Here is an 18,064-nt window from a genome sequence, read left to right on the forward strand (position 1 = left end):
AAGAGTCTTTAGTCCACAGCGATTCTTTTAACAGGATTATTGCAGTGATTTCTGGTTTGCTGCAATAATCCTGTTAAAAGGATCGCTGTGTTAAAACAGTATTTGAAGCAAAAAAAATGAGAATTTGCATATCTTACCCAGAATTCTCTTGTGCATTGGTAACATTGTATATGACGTATTTCTGGGAAAAAGCAAGCGGGGAATCTTGCCTAGATGTGCTAATTTCCTATGCAAATATTTACATTGATGTTATATATATATATATATATATATATATATATATATATATATATATATATATATATATATATATATATATATATATATATATATATATATATATATATATATATATATATATATATATATAGAATACATTTCTTGTAAAGTGAAGAACATAGGAATTTGAAGTATTCCTAACACACCTTCGGCAGTTAGCACTCATGAATGATAAATATTTATCGCTACACTTTTTATCTATTTAAAAGACTAACGTGTCTGCTGTGCAACCATCTGAGCAAATATAACTGAAAAGAATTTTCCCTTTACTAAATGTGCTAATTACCTGTAGCCTTATTTATAGGAACCTCCTCCTCCTCAGTCTTCACCTGATCACACGTATACAGATCTTCTGTAATCTCAACTTTCACTATATCAGCGTTATCTGCGTCTGCACAAATAAAGAAGATTCAGTTTTTATGTCACATGATCTAGTTTTTATAACTTTACCATAAAACAGTTTGTGTATTTCCCAGACAATAGCACCACATACACAGACCGTGGTACTTTCATGCAAACACACTCACCTGTAACCCACATCCCTCATCCCTAACATATGTGCATACTTCAAAGATACAAAATATGTACACTCACCTGTAACCCATATCTCTTAGACATAACATGCAGGCACGTTCTGAGAACGTAAAAGATGCAATTAGATGGTTTAGCAGTGATGTGGATAGATATGTATTCAAAAGGTTCTTCTGAAAGACGCGATTGAGCAAACCACTTTTAACCCTTTAATGACACAGACTCCTTATGCTGTGTGTGCTTAAGGTTTTTTTTTTAGCCCTTTAATTGTGCAGCAAGATGCAATATTACAACATGCTCCACTGCAGGGTATGTTGGCTGTCGTTAAGAGGCTAAACTACAATTTTAAAGATGCCAATGCTGTTATTGATCATCATGACAGTGTGAGTGTGACTTAAAACCATATATTAAAATGAAATGTGAAAATGCCATTTGTAAATGTTGGGGTCCTGAAGTGACTTTTCTTGCAGATCCCATTAGCTGTATAGGATATCATGTACTCAACACATATACACATGCATATGTAACTATACATATGTAAATGTGTGCTATGATCCCTGTATACAGCCTCTGCAATAGCAATAAATGGTGCATTGATTAATTGATACTACTGTGAATGTTTTAGTGTTGGTCAAGGCAACTAAGGGGTAGATGGGAAAGAGATGAGTTCTTTGTGCGAGTGGGTCAGGGGTTTGGTGAGATCTGGGAAGTGGTTCAGGGTGGCTGCATCAGATGCAGTTGCAAATATGTCCTAACTGCCTTTATCTGGGTTGTGAATTTAACCAATATAGCAATTAGATTAGACTGTCTTCTCTTAAAAGACCACTTAAAGGGACATAATACTCATATGCTAAATCATTTGAAAGTGATGCTGCATAACTGTAAAAAGCTGACAGGAAAATATCACCTGGGAATCTCTATGTAAAAAGGAAGATATTTTACCTCACAATTTCCTCAGCTCACCAGAGTAAGTGATGTGTAAAAAGTTATCTTTCAGTTACTGCCCAGCTGCAGGTTAAAAAAAAAGGAAGAAATGAACAGCAGCCAATAAGCATCAACAGTGCTGAACTGCATGAACTGCTTTACTGTGATCTCATGAGATTTCTCTTAACTCTCATGAGATTTCATAGTAAACTTCCTTAAAGTGAATAGGGAAATAACTTGAGTGTGCATGGGGCTCACTCCCTTGCCTGTCCTGGGACAGGCATACTGATTTGCTGCTTAAAGTCCTTTACAATGGGGTGTGAAATATCTTTTTTTTTACATAGAGATGTTCAGGTGATTTTAACAGCTGTGCTGCATCACTTTCAAGTGTTTCAACATTTAGGTATCATGGCCCTTTAAGTTAAACTTTCATAATGAAGATAGAGCACACAATTTGAAGCCCTTTGGCCAAATGAATGTAGATCTATGTCATGCTGTACATAGCCCAGCGTACCGCATAATGTAGAGTCCATAATACTGGAAATCCAATCAGTCTCGTTGTGACGTACACTTTCCCCCCTAATGCATCTGTATTTGGGTTTATATCACTGTAAAGTGCTTGTAGGTGCTGTGGTTACTGAGAGAGGTTGGAAGAGGGTACTTCTCATAGGTACTGGTTGACTTTTGTAAACGTTGCAATGTAAGTCTACATTCATCAAATTATGCTCACTGGTTATGTTAAAGTGTCACATAAAGGGTTAAAATGTCTTTCGTAGTGCTGACTGACAGGAAAAGCTGTAGACAGAGGAAACGTCTCCAGTAACAAGTGTAGCTGACAACTGGTAGAAAGCAGAGAAACCACAAAAGCAAACTAGGTTTAAAGATCTGGGACATTATAAGGCTTTGTACTGATATGTTTTTTTTCCTTGTTTCTCTTGTAAGAAGTGCTTTGTGCTATTCCACATGCAAAGGCCAATTTTTCAGCGGTATAGCCGTACCGCACAACTTGTAATCTCCCTCAATGGGCTAAATTTGCCCATTTGCGGGTGCGCGTTAAATAAGCAACCATTACAAGTGGCTGGTTATTGCTACCCCGAACTCGCTGTAGCAATTAGCACTTGTAAAATTAACCAAAGATCAGATCAAATCTCTGGTTAATTTTATAAAAGTCCCCAAAAATAAAGTTTAATGTTCTTTATTAAAAAAAAAAACAGAATTTATGTTTACCTGATAAATTTCTTTCTCCTACGGTGTATCCGGTCCACGGCTTCATCCTTACTTGTGGGATATTCTCAATCCCTACAGGAAGTGGCAAAGAGAACACACAGCAGAGCTGTCCATATAGCTCCCCTCAGGCTCCGCCCCCCCAGTCATTCGACCGACGGTTAGGAGAAAAAGGAGAACCATAGGGTGCAGTGGTGACTGTAGTTTACAAAAATAAATTTAAACCTGACCAAAATGCCAGGGTGGGCCGTGGACCGGATACACCGTAGGAGAAAGAAATTTATCAGGTAAACATAAATTCTGTTTTCTCCTACATTGGTGTATCCGGTCCACAGCTTCATCCTTACTTGTGGGAACCAATACCAAAGCTTTAGGACACGGATGAAGGGAGGGAACAAGTCAGGTAACCTAAACGGAAGGCACCACTGCTTGCAAAACCTTTCTCCCAAAAATAGCCTCCAAAGAAGCAAAAGTATCGAATTTGTAAAATTTGGTAAATGTATGCAGTGAAGACCAAGTCGCTGCCTTACAGATCTGTTCAACAGAAGCCTCATTCTTGAAAGCCCATGTGGAAGCCACAGCTCTAGTAGAGTGAGCTGTAATTCGTTCAGGAGGCTGCCTTCCAGCAGTCTCATAAGTCAATCGGATGATACTTTTCAGCCAGAAAGACAGAGAGGTCGCATTCGCTTTTTGACCTCTCCTCTTGCCAGAATAGACGAGAAACAAGGACGATGTTTGTCTGAAGTCTTTAGTTGCTTTTAAATAAAACTTCAAAGCACGCACCACATCAAGATTGTGTAACAGACGTTCCTTGTTAGAAACTGGATTAGGACACAGAGAAGGAACAACTATTTCCTGGTTAATATTCTTATTGGAAACCACTTTTGGAAGAAAACCAGGTTTGGTACGTAAAACGACCTTATCTGTATGAAACACCAGATAGGGTGAATTACACTGCAAAGCAGACAATTCAGAAACTCTTCTAGCAGAAGAAATAGCTACCAAAAACAAAACTTTCCAAGACAGTAACTTAATATCTATGGAATGTAGAGGTTCAAACGGAACCCCTTGAAGAACTGAAAGAACTAAATTTAGACTCCATGGAGCAGTGTTAATTTCGTCGACTAAAACTAGACTAAAATGACTATAAAACTAAAGAAATTCTAATGACTAAAATACGACTAAAACTAAAATGACATTTTAGTCAAAAGACTATGACTAAAACTAAATCAAAATGACATTTTAGTCAAAAGACTATGACTAAAACTAAATCAAAATTTGCTGACAAAAACATGCAAGTTGTTATAATCAATCCATATTCAATTACTGCTCTTTTGTAAAATTTACGAAACTTCATTTTATTAAATTTTAAGATAAAGACATGTTATATACCACAACAGTTAAATCTGTTAAATCTGTATTGCATGTTCAAACCTTATTACCATAAAAGAAAACAGGTTAATAAACCTTTACTCCAGGAGTATATAATAAGTTTGGAAGTTCTAGAGCAGTGCTAATATTGTTGCCGAAACGTTTTTGAATCTGTGAACAATCAATTGATTCTTCCTATAGAAATAAGCATAACCCACAAGTATGGGTTTAAGTTATGCTGTGCCTGTGCTAGCTGCAGAAACTTTTTGTTGTGTTGAGTTTCTTGATACTTGTTTTAATTATTAACAGAGAACTGTTAAAGTTTTTATATTGGGTAATATGTTCAATACAGCGAATACAGTTTACAGTTTTGTTTTTTTATATTTTAAAGTTGTACTTGGTTTTATTTAATTTTAAGTTTAATAAAGATGTTACATATCACAACGGCTAAATCTGTGTCTGTATTGCATGTTTAAACCTTAATACCATAAATATTAACAGGTGTTATGTTTACTCCTGGAGTATGTAATCAGTTTGCAAATGATAGAGAAATGCTTAAATAATGCATTACACTTTAACTAAACCCCTTAGATTTTAGTTGACTAAAATCTACTGGAGATTTAGTTGACTAAAATGTATTGGAGATTCAGTCGACTAAAACTAGACTAAAACTAAAACAATTCAGATGACTAAAATATGACTAAAACTAAAATGGCATTTTAGTCAAGACTAAAACTAAGACTAAATTGAAACTTGTCGTCAAAATTAACACTGCCATGGAGGAGCCACAGGTCTGTAGACGGGCTTGATTCTGACTAAAGCCTGTACAAAAGCCTGTACAAAAGCCTGAACGTCTGGCACGGCTGCCAGACGCTTGTGTAACAAAACAGACAGAGCAGATATCTGTCCTTTTAAGGAACTAGCTGACAGACCTTTCTCCAATCCTTCTTGGAGAAAAGATAGTAACCTTGGAATCCTAATCTTACTCCATGAGTAACCCTTGGATTCGCACCAGCAAAGATATTTCCGCCATATCTTATGGTAAATTTTTCTGGTGACAGGCTTCCTAGCCTGGATCAGAGTATCTATAACTGATTCCGAAAACCCACGCTTAGCGAGAATCAAGCGTTCAATCTCCAAGCAGTCAATTGCAGAGAAACTAGGTTTGGATGTGTGAATGGACCTTGGATTAGAAGGTCCTGCCTCAAAGGTAGCTTCCATGGTGGAACCAATGACATATTCACCAGGTCTGCATACCAAGTCCTGCGTGGCCACGCAGGAGCTATCAGAATTACCGAAGCCTTCTCCTGTTTGATCCTGGCTACTAGCCGGGGGAGAAGAGGAAACGGTGGAAAGACATAAGCTAGATTGAACGACCAAGGCGCCACTAAGGCATCTACCAATGTCACCTTGGGATCCCTGGACCTGGACCCGTAACGTGGAACTTTGGAGTTCTGACGTGACGCCATCAGATCCAGATCTGGAAGGCCCCATAGTTGAGTTAACTGGGCAAAAACCTCCGGGTGAAGTTCCCACTCCCCCGGATGGAAAGTCTGACGACTCAGATAATCCGCTTCCCAGTTGTCCACTCCTGGGATGTGAATTGCTGATAGATGGCAGGAGTGATCCTCTGCCCATTTGATGATCTTGGATACCTCCCTCATCGCCAGGGAACTCTTTGTTCCTCTCTGATGATTGATGTACGCTACAGTCGTCATGTTGTCCGACTGAAATCTGATGAATTTGGCCTCCGCTAGTTGAGGCCATGCCTAGAGCGCATTGAATATCGCTCTCAATTCCAAAATGTTTATCGGGAGAAGAGATTCTTCCCGAGACCATAGACCCTGAGCTTTCAGGGACTCCCAGACCGCACCCCAGCCCAAGAGACTGGCGTCGGTCGTGACAATGATCCACTCCGGTCTGCGGAAACTCATTCCCTGAGAAAGGTGATCCTGGGACAACCACCAGAGGAGTGAGTCTCTGGTTTTCTGGTCCATTTGTATCTGGGGAGACAAATCTGCATAATCCCCATTGCACTGTTTGAGCATGCACAGTTGCAGTGGTCTTAAATGAATTCGAGCAAAGGGAACCACGTCCATTTCCGCAACCATGAGTCCTATTACCTCCATGCACTGAGCTACGGAGGGTTGAGGAATGGCATGAAGAACTCGACAAGTGTTCAAAAGCTTTAACTTCCTGACCTCCGTCAGAAAGATCTTCATTTCTACCGAGTCTATTATTGTTCCCAGAAAGGGAACCCTTGTGAACGGGGACAGAGAACTCTTTTCTATGTTCACCTTCCACCCATGAGACCTTAGAAAGGCTAGAACAATTTCCGTATGAGCCTTTGCTTTGTGAAAGGACGACGCTTGTATTAAGATATCGTCTAGGTAAGGTGCTACTGCAATGCCCCTTGGTCTTAGCACCGCTAGAAGGGACCCTAGCACCTTTGTGAAAATTCTGGGAGCAGTGGCCAATCCGAAGGGAAGGGCCACGAATTGGTAATGCTTGTCCAAAAAGGCGAACCTCAGGAACTGATGGTGATCTTTGTGGATAGGAATATGCAGGTACGCATCCTTTAAGTTCACGGTAGTCATATATTGACCCTCCTGGATCATAGGTAAAATTGTCCGAATGGTTTCCATTTTGAATGATGGAACTCTGAGGAATTTGTTTAGGATTTTTAAATCCAGGATTGGCCTGAAAGTTCCTTCCTTTTTGGGAACTACAAACAGGTTTGAGTAAAAACCCAGTCCTTGTTCTGCTGTTGGAACTGGGTGTATCACTCCCATTTTTAGAAGGTCTTCTACGCAACGTAAGAATGCCTGTCTCTTTATCTGGTCTAAAGATAAGCGAGACATGTGGAACCTTCCCTTTGGAGGAAGGTCCTTGAATTCCAGAAGATACCCCTGAGAGACAATTTCTAGCGCCCAGTGGTCCGGAACATCTCTTGCCCAAGCCTGAGCAAAGAGAGAAAGTCTGCCCCCTACTAGATCCGGTCCCGGATCGGGGGCTACCCTTTCATGCTGTCTTGGTAGCAGCAGCAGGCTTCTTGGCCTGTTTACCCTTGTTCCAGCCTTGCAATGGTTTCCATGCTGGTTTGGGCTGGGATGCGTTACCCTCTTGCCTAGCGGCTGTAGAGTTAGAAGGAGGACCGTTCCTGAAATTGCGAAAGGAACGAAAATTAGACTTATTTTTAGCTTTGAAAGGTCTATCTTGTGGGAGGGCATGGCCCTTTCTCCCAGTGATATCCGAAATAATTTCTTTCAACTCTGGTCCGAATAGGGTCTTACCCTTGAAAGGAATATTAAGCAATTTTGTTTTGGACGACACATCCGCCGACCAAGATTTTAGCCAAGGCGCTCTGCGCGCCACGATTGCAAAGCTTGAATTTTTCGCCGCTAATTTAGCTAACTGAAAAGCGGCATCTGTAATGAAGGCATTAGCCAACTTCAGGGCGTGAATTCTGTCCATGACTTCATCATAAGAAGTCTCCTTCTGGAGCGAGTTTTCTAATTCCTCAAACCAAAAAGACGCTGCAGTGGTTACAGGAATAATGCAAGAAATTGGTTGAAGAAGAAAACCTTGTTGAACAAAAATTTTCTTAAGCAAACCTTCTAATTTTTTATCCATAGGATCTTTGAAAGTGCAGCTATCTTCTATTGGTATAGTCGTGCGTTTAGCTAGTGTTGAAACAGCCCCCTCTACCTTAGGGACCGTCTGCCGCGCGTCCTTTCTGGGGTCAACAATGGGGAACATTTTCTTAAATATAGGGGGGGAACAAAAGGTACACCTGGTCTCTCCCACTCCCTAGTCACTATATCCGCCACCCTCTTAGGTATCTGAAATGCATCAGTGTGTTCTGGGACCTCTAAGAATTTGTCCATTTTACACAACTTTTCTGGGACCACCAAAGGGTCACAATCATCAAGTGTAGCTAGGACCTCCTTAAGTAGGGCGCGAAGGTGTTCTAACTTAAATTTAAATGCTATGGTATCTGGCTCAGCCTGCTGAGAAACTTTTCCTGTGTCAGAAATTTCTCCCTCAGACAGGCCCTCCCTCACCGCCAAATCAGATTGATGTGAGGGTACTACAGATAAATTATCAGCTGCGTCTGCTTGCTCATCTTCTGTATTTAAAACTGAGCTATCACGCTTCCTTGGAAAAGCTGGCAGTTTGGATAAAAATGCTGCTAGAGAATTATCCATTACTGCTGCTAACTGTTGCAAAGTAATAGGAATCGATGCGCTAGATGTACTGGGCATCGCTGGCGCGGGCATAGCTGGTGTTGACACAGAAGGAGAGGATAGTGAACTATCCTCACTACCTTCAGCTAAAGAATCATTTTGGGCTACATCTATAAGCGTGACTGTGCGGTCCTTAAGCTGTTTGGACGCTATAGCACACTTCACACATAAGTTTAATGGGGGCACCGCCTTGGCCTTTAAACATACAGAACAATTGCTATCTGAAGGTTCAGACATGTTTGACAGAGTTAGACAGAACTTCAATGCAATAAAAAATAAATTTGACAAAAACGTTACTGTGTCTTTAAATAATAAAAGTGCATACTTTATTACTAAAACATCAAAAAAACATCAAAAAATCATCCGATTTTAATGAAATTTTCACCACATTGTCTTAATGCTTTGAAAAGATTGCACACAATTTTTCAGACCAATTAACCCCTTAATGCCCAAACCGGAGCTAAGAACAGCAGTTAACCGGTTAAAAACACTACAGCACAATGCCACAGCCTCTACTGTGGCTTTTACCTTCCTTAAGGATTATTTGAGTAAGAAATAAGCCTCTCTGAAGTCCTTTCTGATGTCTCTGGACTCCCTACGTGAAGCTGCATGAACTGTCTAGTCAAAACAACTGCGCAATTGAGGCGCGAAAATGAGGCCTCCTCTCTCTGCCTTCCAGAGTGGTGGGGCCTTATAGACTAGATTAGGTGTCTAATTAAGTGCCAGGCGCAATATTAAACCCCACAAGTGTTATAAAGTCTCAAAAAAACACCTTATGCATACTGAAACATGCTAATAATCAATCGATTAAGCCCACAATAGTGTCAACCAGCATTGAGCCCTTAATTTAAGCCATTATTTTATACTGAGTTTGAGAAAAATGGCTTACCTATCCCTAAGGGGATTTCTGACAGTCTTCTAGCATTACTTGGTTTTGTTAGAAAAATGACTGATCATACCTGAAGCAGTTAAGCCTGCAAACTGTTCCCCCCAACTGAAGTTCTCTGGCATTCAACAGTCCTGCGTGGGAACAGCAATGGATTTTAGTTATTGGTGCTAAAATCATATTCCTCTCAGCAGAAATCTTCATCACAGTTCTGCCTCAGAGTAAATAGTACAAACCGGCACTATTTTAAAATAACAAACTCTTGATTGAAGAAATAAAACTACAAATATAACACCACATACTCTTTACCACCCCCGTGGAGATGTGACTTGTTAGAGCGGTAAAGAGAATGACTGGGGGGGGGCGGAGCCTGAGGGGAGCTATATGGACAGCTCTGCTGTGTGTTCTCTTTGCCACTTCCTGTAGGGATTGAGAATATCCCACAAGTAAGGATGAAGCCGTGGACCGGATACACCAATGTAGGAGAAATATAGTATTTTTTACTAAAATAACTGCAATAAGCAGTTATGAGAAGCTAAAGTTGGCAGGTGTGGGGTGTTAGAAAAGAAAGTGCCTTTACATTGCGGTTTATAGGAACTGTGTGTTCTCTGTAAATATATATGTATATGCTTATACACATATATATTTATGTGTATTGTGTGTCATTACAACACCACCTACTTGTATGCTGTACCTTTCATATGGAATTTTAAATGGAACCCAATAAAGACATATATCGATTTTAACAAAGGATGGAACACTTACTTCTTCTGTGAAGTTTTATTGTGTATATACACATATTAACACATAAATCTATTTGTATATATTCATATATATTTATATTTGCTGCCCACATATATTTATATTTGCTGCCCATGGCTGCGTGATTTACCCCCTTCGCTGCGCTAGTTCTCATGCCGTGTCTCACGGCATGAGATCGAGGTTCCCATTGGAGCCTATTGAAGCGCACTCTCATTACGCCTCACTTGTAATACAAGCACACAATAGCATTCACTGGTATTACTCAGTTGAGCACAAAACAGAATTTATGCTTACCTGATAAATTACTTTCTCCAACGGTGTGTCCGGTCCACGGCGTCATCCTTACTTGTGGGATATTCTCCTCCCCAACAGGAAATGGCAAAGAGCCCAGCAAAGCTGGCCATATAGTCCCTCCTAGGCTCCGCCTACCCCAGTCATTCGACCGACGGACAGGAGGAAATATATATAGGAGAAACCATATGGTAACGTGGTGACTGTAGTTAGAGAAAATAATTCATCAGACCTGATTAAAAAACCAGGGCGGGCCGTGGACCGGACACACCGTTGGAGAAAGTAATTTATCAGGTAAGCATAAATTCTGTTTTCTCCAACATAGGTGTGTCCGGTCCACGGCGTCATCCTTACTTGTGGGAACCAATACCAAAGCTTTAGGACACGGATGAAGGGAGGGAGCAAATCAGGTCACCCAAACGGAAGGCACCACGGCTTGCAAAACCTTTCTCCCAAAAATAGCCTCCGAAGAAGCAAAAGTATATAATTTAAAAAAAATTTGGTCAACAGGAACCTCATTCTTGAAGGCCCATGTGGAAGCCACAGCCCTAGTGGAGTGAGCTGTGATACTTTCAGGAGGCTGCCGTCCGGCAGTCTCAAAAGCCAATCTGATGATGCTTTTAAACCAAAAGGAAAGAGAGAGGTAGAAGTTGCTTTTTTACCTCTCCTTTAACCAGAATAAACAACAAACAAAGAAGATGTTTGTCTAAAATCTTCAGTAGCCTCTAAATAGAATTTTAGAGCACGGACAACGTCCAAATTGTGTAACAAACGTTCCTTCTATGAAACTGGATTCGGACACAAAGAAGGTACAACTATCTCCTGGTTAATATTTTTGTTGAAAACAACCTTCGGAAGAAAACCAGGCTCAGTACGTAAAACCACCTTATCTGCATGGACCAGATAGGGCGGAGAACACTGCAGAGCAGATAACTCAGAAACTCTTCTAGCGGAAGAAATTGCAACCTAAAACAAAACTTTCCAAGATAATAACTTAATATCTACGGAATGTAAGGGTTCAAACGGAACCCCTTGAAGAACTGAAAGAACTAGATTAAGACTCCAGGGAAGAGTCAAAGGTCTGTAAACAGGCTTGATTCTAACCAGAGCCTGAACAAACGCTTAAACGTCTGGCACAGCTGCCAGCCTTTTGTGAAGTAAAACAGATAAAGCAGAGATCTGTCCCTTCAGAGAACTTGCAGAAAATCCTTTCTCCAAACCTTCTTGTAGAAAGGAAAGAATCTTAGGAATTTTTATCTTGTTCCATGGGAATCCTTTAGATTCACACCAACAGATATATTTTTTCCATATATTATGGTAAATTTTTCTAGTTACAGGCTTTCTAGCCTGAATAAGAGTATCTATTACAGAATCTGAAAACCCACGCTTTGATAAAATCAAGCGTTCAAACTCCAAGCAGTCAGTTGGAGGAAAACCAGATTCGGATGTTCGAATGGACCCTGAATAAGAAGGTCCTGTCTCAAAGGTAGCTTCCATGGTGGAGCCGATGACACATTCACCAGGTCTGCATACCAAGTCCTGCGTGGCCACACAGGAACTATCAAGATCACCGAAGCCCTCTCCAGATTGATCCTGGCTACCAGCCTGGGAATGAGAGGAAACGGTGGGAATACATAAGCTAGGTTGAAGATCCAAGGTGCTACTATTGTATCCAATAGAGTCGCCTTGGGATCCCTGGATTTGGACCCGTAACAAGGGACCTTGAAGTTCTGACGAGAGGCCATCAGAACCATGTCTGGAATGCCCCATAATTGAGTTATTTGGGCAAAGATTTCCAGATGGAGTTCCCACTCCCCCGGATGCTCCTCCATCGCCAGGGAACTCCTTGTTTCCCCCTGATGGTTGATATATGTAACAGTCGTCATGATGTCTGATTGAAACCTTATGAATTTGGCCTTTGCTAGTCAAGGCCAAGCCTTGAGAGCATTGAATATCGCTCTCAGTTCCAGAATGTTTATCGGGAGAAGAGATTCTTCCCGAGACCATAGACCCTGAGCTATCAGGGGTTCCCAGACCGCGCCCCAGCCCACCAGACTGGCGTCGGTCGTGACAATGACCTACTCTGGTCTGCGGAAGCTCATTCCCTGTGACAGGTTGTCCAGGGTCAGCCACCAACAGAGTGAATCTCTGGTTATTTGATCTACTTGTATCGTCGGAGACAAGTCTGTATAATCCCCATTCCACTGTCTGAGCATGCACAGGTGTAATGGTCTTAGATGAATTCGTGCAAAAGGAACTATGTCCCTTGCCGCAACCATCAAACCTATTACTTCCATGCACTGCGCTATGGAAGGAAGAAGAACAGAATGAAGTACCTGACAAGAGCTTAGAAGTTTTGATTTTCTGGCCTCTGTCAGAAAAACCTTCATTTCTAAGGAAACTATTATTGTTCCCAAGAAGGGAACTCTTGTTGACGGGGACAGAGAACTTTTTTCTATGTTCACTTTCCACCTGTGAGATCTGAGAAAGGCTAGGACAATGTCTGTATGAGCCCTTGCTTTTGACAGAGACGACACTTGAATCAGGATGTCGTCCAAGTAAGGTACTACTGCAATGCCCCTTGGTCTTAGCACCGCTAGAAGGGACCCTAGTACCTTTGTGAAAATCCTTGGAGCAGTGGCTAATCCGAATGGAAGTGCCACAAACTGGTAATGTTTGTCCAGAAAGGCGAACCTTAGGAACCGAAAATGTTCCTTGTGGATAGGAATACGTAGGTACGCATCCTTTAAGTCCACCGTGGTCATGAATTGACCTTCCTGGATGGTAGGAAGGATCGTTCGAATGGTTTCCATTTTGAACGATGAAACCCTTAGAAACTTGTTTAGAATCTTGAGATCTAAAATTGGTCTGAATGTTCCCTCTTTTTTGGGAATTATGAACAGGTTGGAGTAAAAACCCATCCCTTGTTCTCCTAATGGAACAGGATGAATCACTCCCATGCTTAACAGGTCTTCTACACAGTGTAAGAATGTCTGTTCGAAGATAATTGAGACCTGTGGAACCTTCCCCTTGGGGGTAGTTCCCTGAATTCCAGGAGATAACCTTGAGAAACTATTTCTAGCGCCCAAGGATCCTGAACATCTCTTGCCCAAGCCTGAGCAAAGAGAGAAAGTCTGCCCCCCACCAGATCCGGTCCCAGATCGGGGGCCAACACTTCATGCTGTTTTGGTAGCAGTGGCAGGTGACTTGGCCTGCTTACCCTTGTTCCAGCCTTGCATCGGCCTCCAGGCTGGCTTGGTTTGAGAAGTATTACCCTCTTGCTTAGAGGGTGTAGAATTTGAGGCTGGTCCGTTTCTGCGAAAGGGACGAAAATTTGGTTTATTTTTAGCCTTAAAAGACCTATCCAGAGGAAGGGCGTGGCCCTTTCCCCCAGTGATGTCTGAAATAATCTCTTTCAAGTCAGGGCCAAACAGTGTTTTACCCTTGAAAGGGATGTTAAGCAAAAGCGCTCTGCGCGCCACGATAGCAAACCCTGAATTATTCGCCGCTAATCTAGCTAATTGCAAAGCGGCATCTAGAATAAAAGAGTTAGCCAATTTAAAAGCTTGAACTCTGTCCAAAACCTCCTCGTACGAAGATTCTTTATTGAGCGACTTTTCTAGTTCTTCGAACCAGAAACACGCAGCTGTAGTGACAGGAACAATGCATGAAATTGGTAGTAGAAGGTAACCTTGCTGAACAAACATCTTTTTAAGCAAACCCTCTAACCTTAAATCCATAGGATCTTGAAAGCACAACTATCTTCTATAGGAATAGAAGTGCGTTTGTTTAGAGTAGAAACCGCCCCCTCGACCTTGGGGACTGTATGCCATAAGTCCTTTCTGGGGTCGACTATAGGAAATAATTTCTTAAATATAGGGGGAGGACAAAAGGTATGCCGGGCCTTTCCCACTCCTTATTTACTATGTCCGCCACCCGCTTGGGTATAGGAAAAACATTGGGGGGCACCGGAACCTCTAGGAACTTGTCCATCTTACCTAATTTCTCTGGAATGACCAAATTGTCACAATCATCCAGAGTAGATAATACCTCCTTAAGTAGTGCGTGGAGATGTTCTAATTAAAATTTAAAAGTTACAATATCAGGTTCTGCTTGTTGAGAAATTTTCCCTGAATCTGAAATTTCTCCCTCAGACAAAACCTCCCTCCTGGCCCCTTCAGATAGGTGTGAGGGTATGTCAGAACAGATATCATCAGCGTCCTCTTGCTCTTCAGTGTTTAAAACAGAGCAATCACGCTTTCTCTGATAAGTAGGCATTTTGGAAAAAATGCATGCAATAGAATTATCCATTACAGCCATTAAGTGTTGTATGGTAATAAGTATTGGCGCACTAGATGTACTAGGGGCCTCTTGTGTGGGCAAAACTGGTGTAGACACAGAAGGGGATGATGCAGTACCATGCTTACTCCCCTCATTAGAGGAATCATCTTGGGCAATATCATATCTATGGCATTATAATCCCTACTTTGTTTGGACATTATGACACAAATATATCACATATATTTAAAAGGGGAGACACATTGGCTTTCATACATATAGAACATCGTTATCTGATGGTTCAGACATGTTAAACAGGCTTAAACTTGTCAACAAAGCACAAAAAACGTTTTACAATAAAACCGTTACTGTCCCTTTAAATTTTAAACTGAACACACTTTATTACTGAATATGTGAAAAAGTATGAAGGAATTGTTCAAAATTCACCAAAATTTCACCACCGTAACTTAAAGCCTTAAAAGTATTGCACACCAAATTTGAAAGCTTTAACCCTTAAAATAACGGAACCGGAGCCGTTTTTACATTTAACCCCTATACAGTCCCAGGTATCTGCTTTGCTGAGACCCAACCAAGCCCAGAGGGGAATACGATACCAAATGATGCCTTCTATAAGCTTTTTCAGTGGTTCTTAGCTCCTCACACATGCATCTGCATGCCATGCTTTCCAAAAACAACTGCGCATTAGAGGCGCGAAAATGAGGCTCTGTCTATGACTAGAAAAGGCCCTCAGTGAAAAAGGTGTCCAATACAGTGCCTGACGTTTTTATTAAAACAATCCCCAAGATTTAACAACTATTAAAAGTAATAATCTGCCAAATATACTTAGTAAAGTAATCGTTTTAGCCCAGAAAAATGTCTACCAGTTTTTTAAGCCCTAATGAAGCCCTTTATTCTTTTACTTAAACTAAGAAAATGGCTTACCGGTTCCCATAGGGAAAATGACAGCTTCCAGCATTACCAAGTCTTGTTAGAAATGTGTCATACCTCAAGCAGCAAAGTCTGCCCACTGTTTCCCCCAACTGAAGTTACTTCATCTCAACAGCCCTGTGTGGAAACAGCCATCGATTTTAGTAACGGTTGCTAAAATCATTTTCCTCTTACAAACAGAAATCTTCATCTCTTTTCTGTTCCAGAGTAAATAGTACATACCAGCACTATTTTAAAATAACAAACTCTTGATTGAAGAACAAAAACTACATTTAAACACCAAAAAACTCTAAGCCATCTCCGTGGAGATGTTGCCTGTGCAACGGCAAAGAGAATGACTGGGGTAGGCGGAGCCTAGGAGGGACTATATGGCCAGCTTTGCTGGGCTCTTTGCCATTTCCTGTTGGGGAGGAGAATATCCCACAAGTAAGGATGACGCCGTGGACCGGACACACCTATGTTGGAGAAATATAGCTTTAGCGATAAACCCGAGCTACACACAAATATAACTGACAAGAATCTTCCATTTACTAAAAGCACTAATTACCTGTAGCCGTATTTATAGGAACTTCATCCTCCTCAGTCTTCACCTGATCACACGTATACAGATCTTCTGTTATCTCAACTTTCACTATATCAGCGTTATCTGCTTCTGTACAAATAAAACAGATTACGTTCTTTTATATCTTTTATAACCTGTAACTTACGTACCTCACACACAATATATGTACACACTCATATATAATATATGTGCGCACTCACCTGTAACTCATGTAACTCACACACAATATACATGCACGCTCACATACAATATATGTGCGCACTCACCTGTAACTCATGTAACTCACACACAATATACATGCACGCTCACATACAATATATGTGCGCACTCACCTGTAACTCACACACAATATACAGGTATGTGCACACTCATATACAATATATGTGCGCACTCACCTGTAACTCATGTAACTCACACACAATATACAGGTATGTGCACACTCACATACAATATATGTGCGCCCTCACCTGTAACTCATGTAACTCACACACAATATACATGCACGCTTACATACACTATATGTGCGCACTCACCTGTAACTCATGTAACTCACAATATACAGGTATGTGCACACTCACATACAATATATGTGCGCACTCACCTGTAACTCATGTAACTCACACACAATATACATGCACGCTTACATACACTATATGTGCGCACTCACCTGTAACTCATGTAACTCACACACAATATACAGGTATGTGCACACTCACATACAATATATGTGCGCACTCACCTGTAACTCATGTAACTCACACACAATATACAGGTATGTGCACACTCACATACAATATATGTGCGCACTCACCTGTAACTCATGTAACTCACACACAATATACAGGTATGTGCACACTCACATACAATATATGTGCGCACTCACCTGTAACTCATGTAACTCACACACAATATACATGCACCCTCACATACAATATATGTGCGCACTCACCTGTAACTCATGTAACTCACACACAATATACAGGTATGTGCACACTCACATACAATATATGTGCGCCCTCACCTGTAACTCATGTAACTCACACACAATATACATGCACGCTTACATACACTATATGTGCGCACTCACCTGTAACTCATGTAACTCACAATATACAGGTATGTGCACACTCACATACAATATATGTGCGCACTCACCTGTAACTCATGTAACTCACACACAATATACATGCACGCTTACATACACTATATGTGCGCACTCACCTGTAACTCATGTAACTCACACACAATATACAGGTATGTGCACACTCACATACAATATATGTGCGCACTCACCTGTAACTCATGTAACTCACACACAATATACAGGTATGTGCACACTCACATACAATATATGTGCGCACTCACCTGTAACTCATGTAACTCACACACAATATACAGGTATGTGCACACTCACATACAATATATGTGCGCACTCACCTGTAACTCATGTAACTCACACACAATATACATGCACCCTCACATACAATATATGTGCGCACTCACCTGTAACTCATGTAACTCACACACAATATACAGGTATGTGCACACTCACATACATGTGCACACTCACCTGTAACTCATGAACCTCACACACAACATACATGCACTCTCACCTGTAACTTGTATCCTTCAGACACAACACACGTGCACACTCACCTGGGCTAACACTGTCACTGGTTTTCTTACCCTGGGCTCCTAGTTGAGGCCTCATACACAGATCTTCTGTTATCTCAACTTTCATTATATCAGCTTTATCTTCAC

At 41.1% G+C, this 18,064-nt stretch overlaps 2 protein-coding genes across 2 annotated transcripts in view; both read right to left on the reverse strand.

The window, feature by feature from the left end:
* Positions 1-18,057, reverse strand: part of LOC128657300 (gastrula zinc finger protein XlCGF26.1-like) — a 72,115-nt gene extending 54,058 nt beyond the window's left edge. The window contains exons 1-3 of the mRNA XM_053711590.1: positions 17,990-18,057; positions 16,289-16,393; positions 566-670 (exon numbers count right to left, since the gene is read on the reverse strand). Of these exons, the coding sequence (XP_053567565.1) occupies positions 566-670; positions 16,289-16,393; positions 17,990-18,044 (265 nt within the window). The 5' untranslated portion in view covers positions 18,045-18,057. The remainder of the gene's footprint in view (positions 1-565; positions 671-16,288; positions 16,394-17,989) is intronic.
* Positions 1-18,064, reverse strand: part of LOC128657302 (oocyte zinc finger protein XlCOF7.1) — a 225,235-nt gene that overhangs the window by 202,100 nt on the left and 5,071 nt on the right. The window lies entirely within an intron of this gene.

This window comes from Bombina bombina, chromosome 4 (genome assembly GCF_027579735.1).
Source record: "Bombina bombina isolate aBomBom1 chromosome 4, aBomBom1.pri, whole genome shotgun sequence".
Taxonomy (NCBI): Eukaryota; Metazoa; Chordata; class Amphibia; order Anura; family Bombinatoridae; genus Bombina; species Bombina bombina.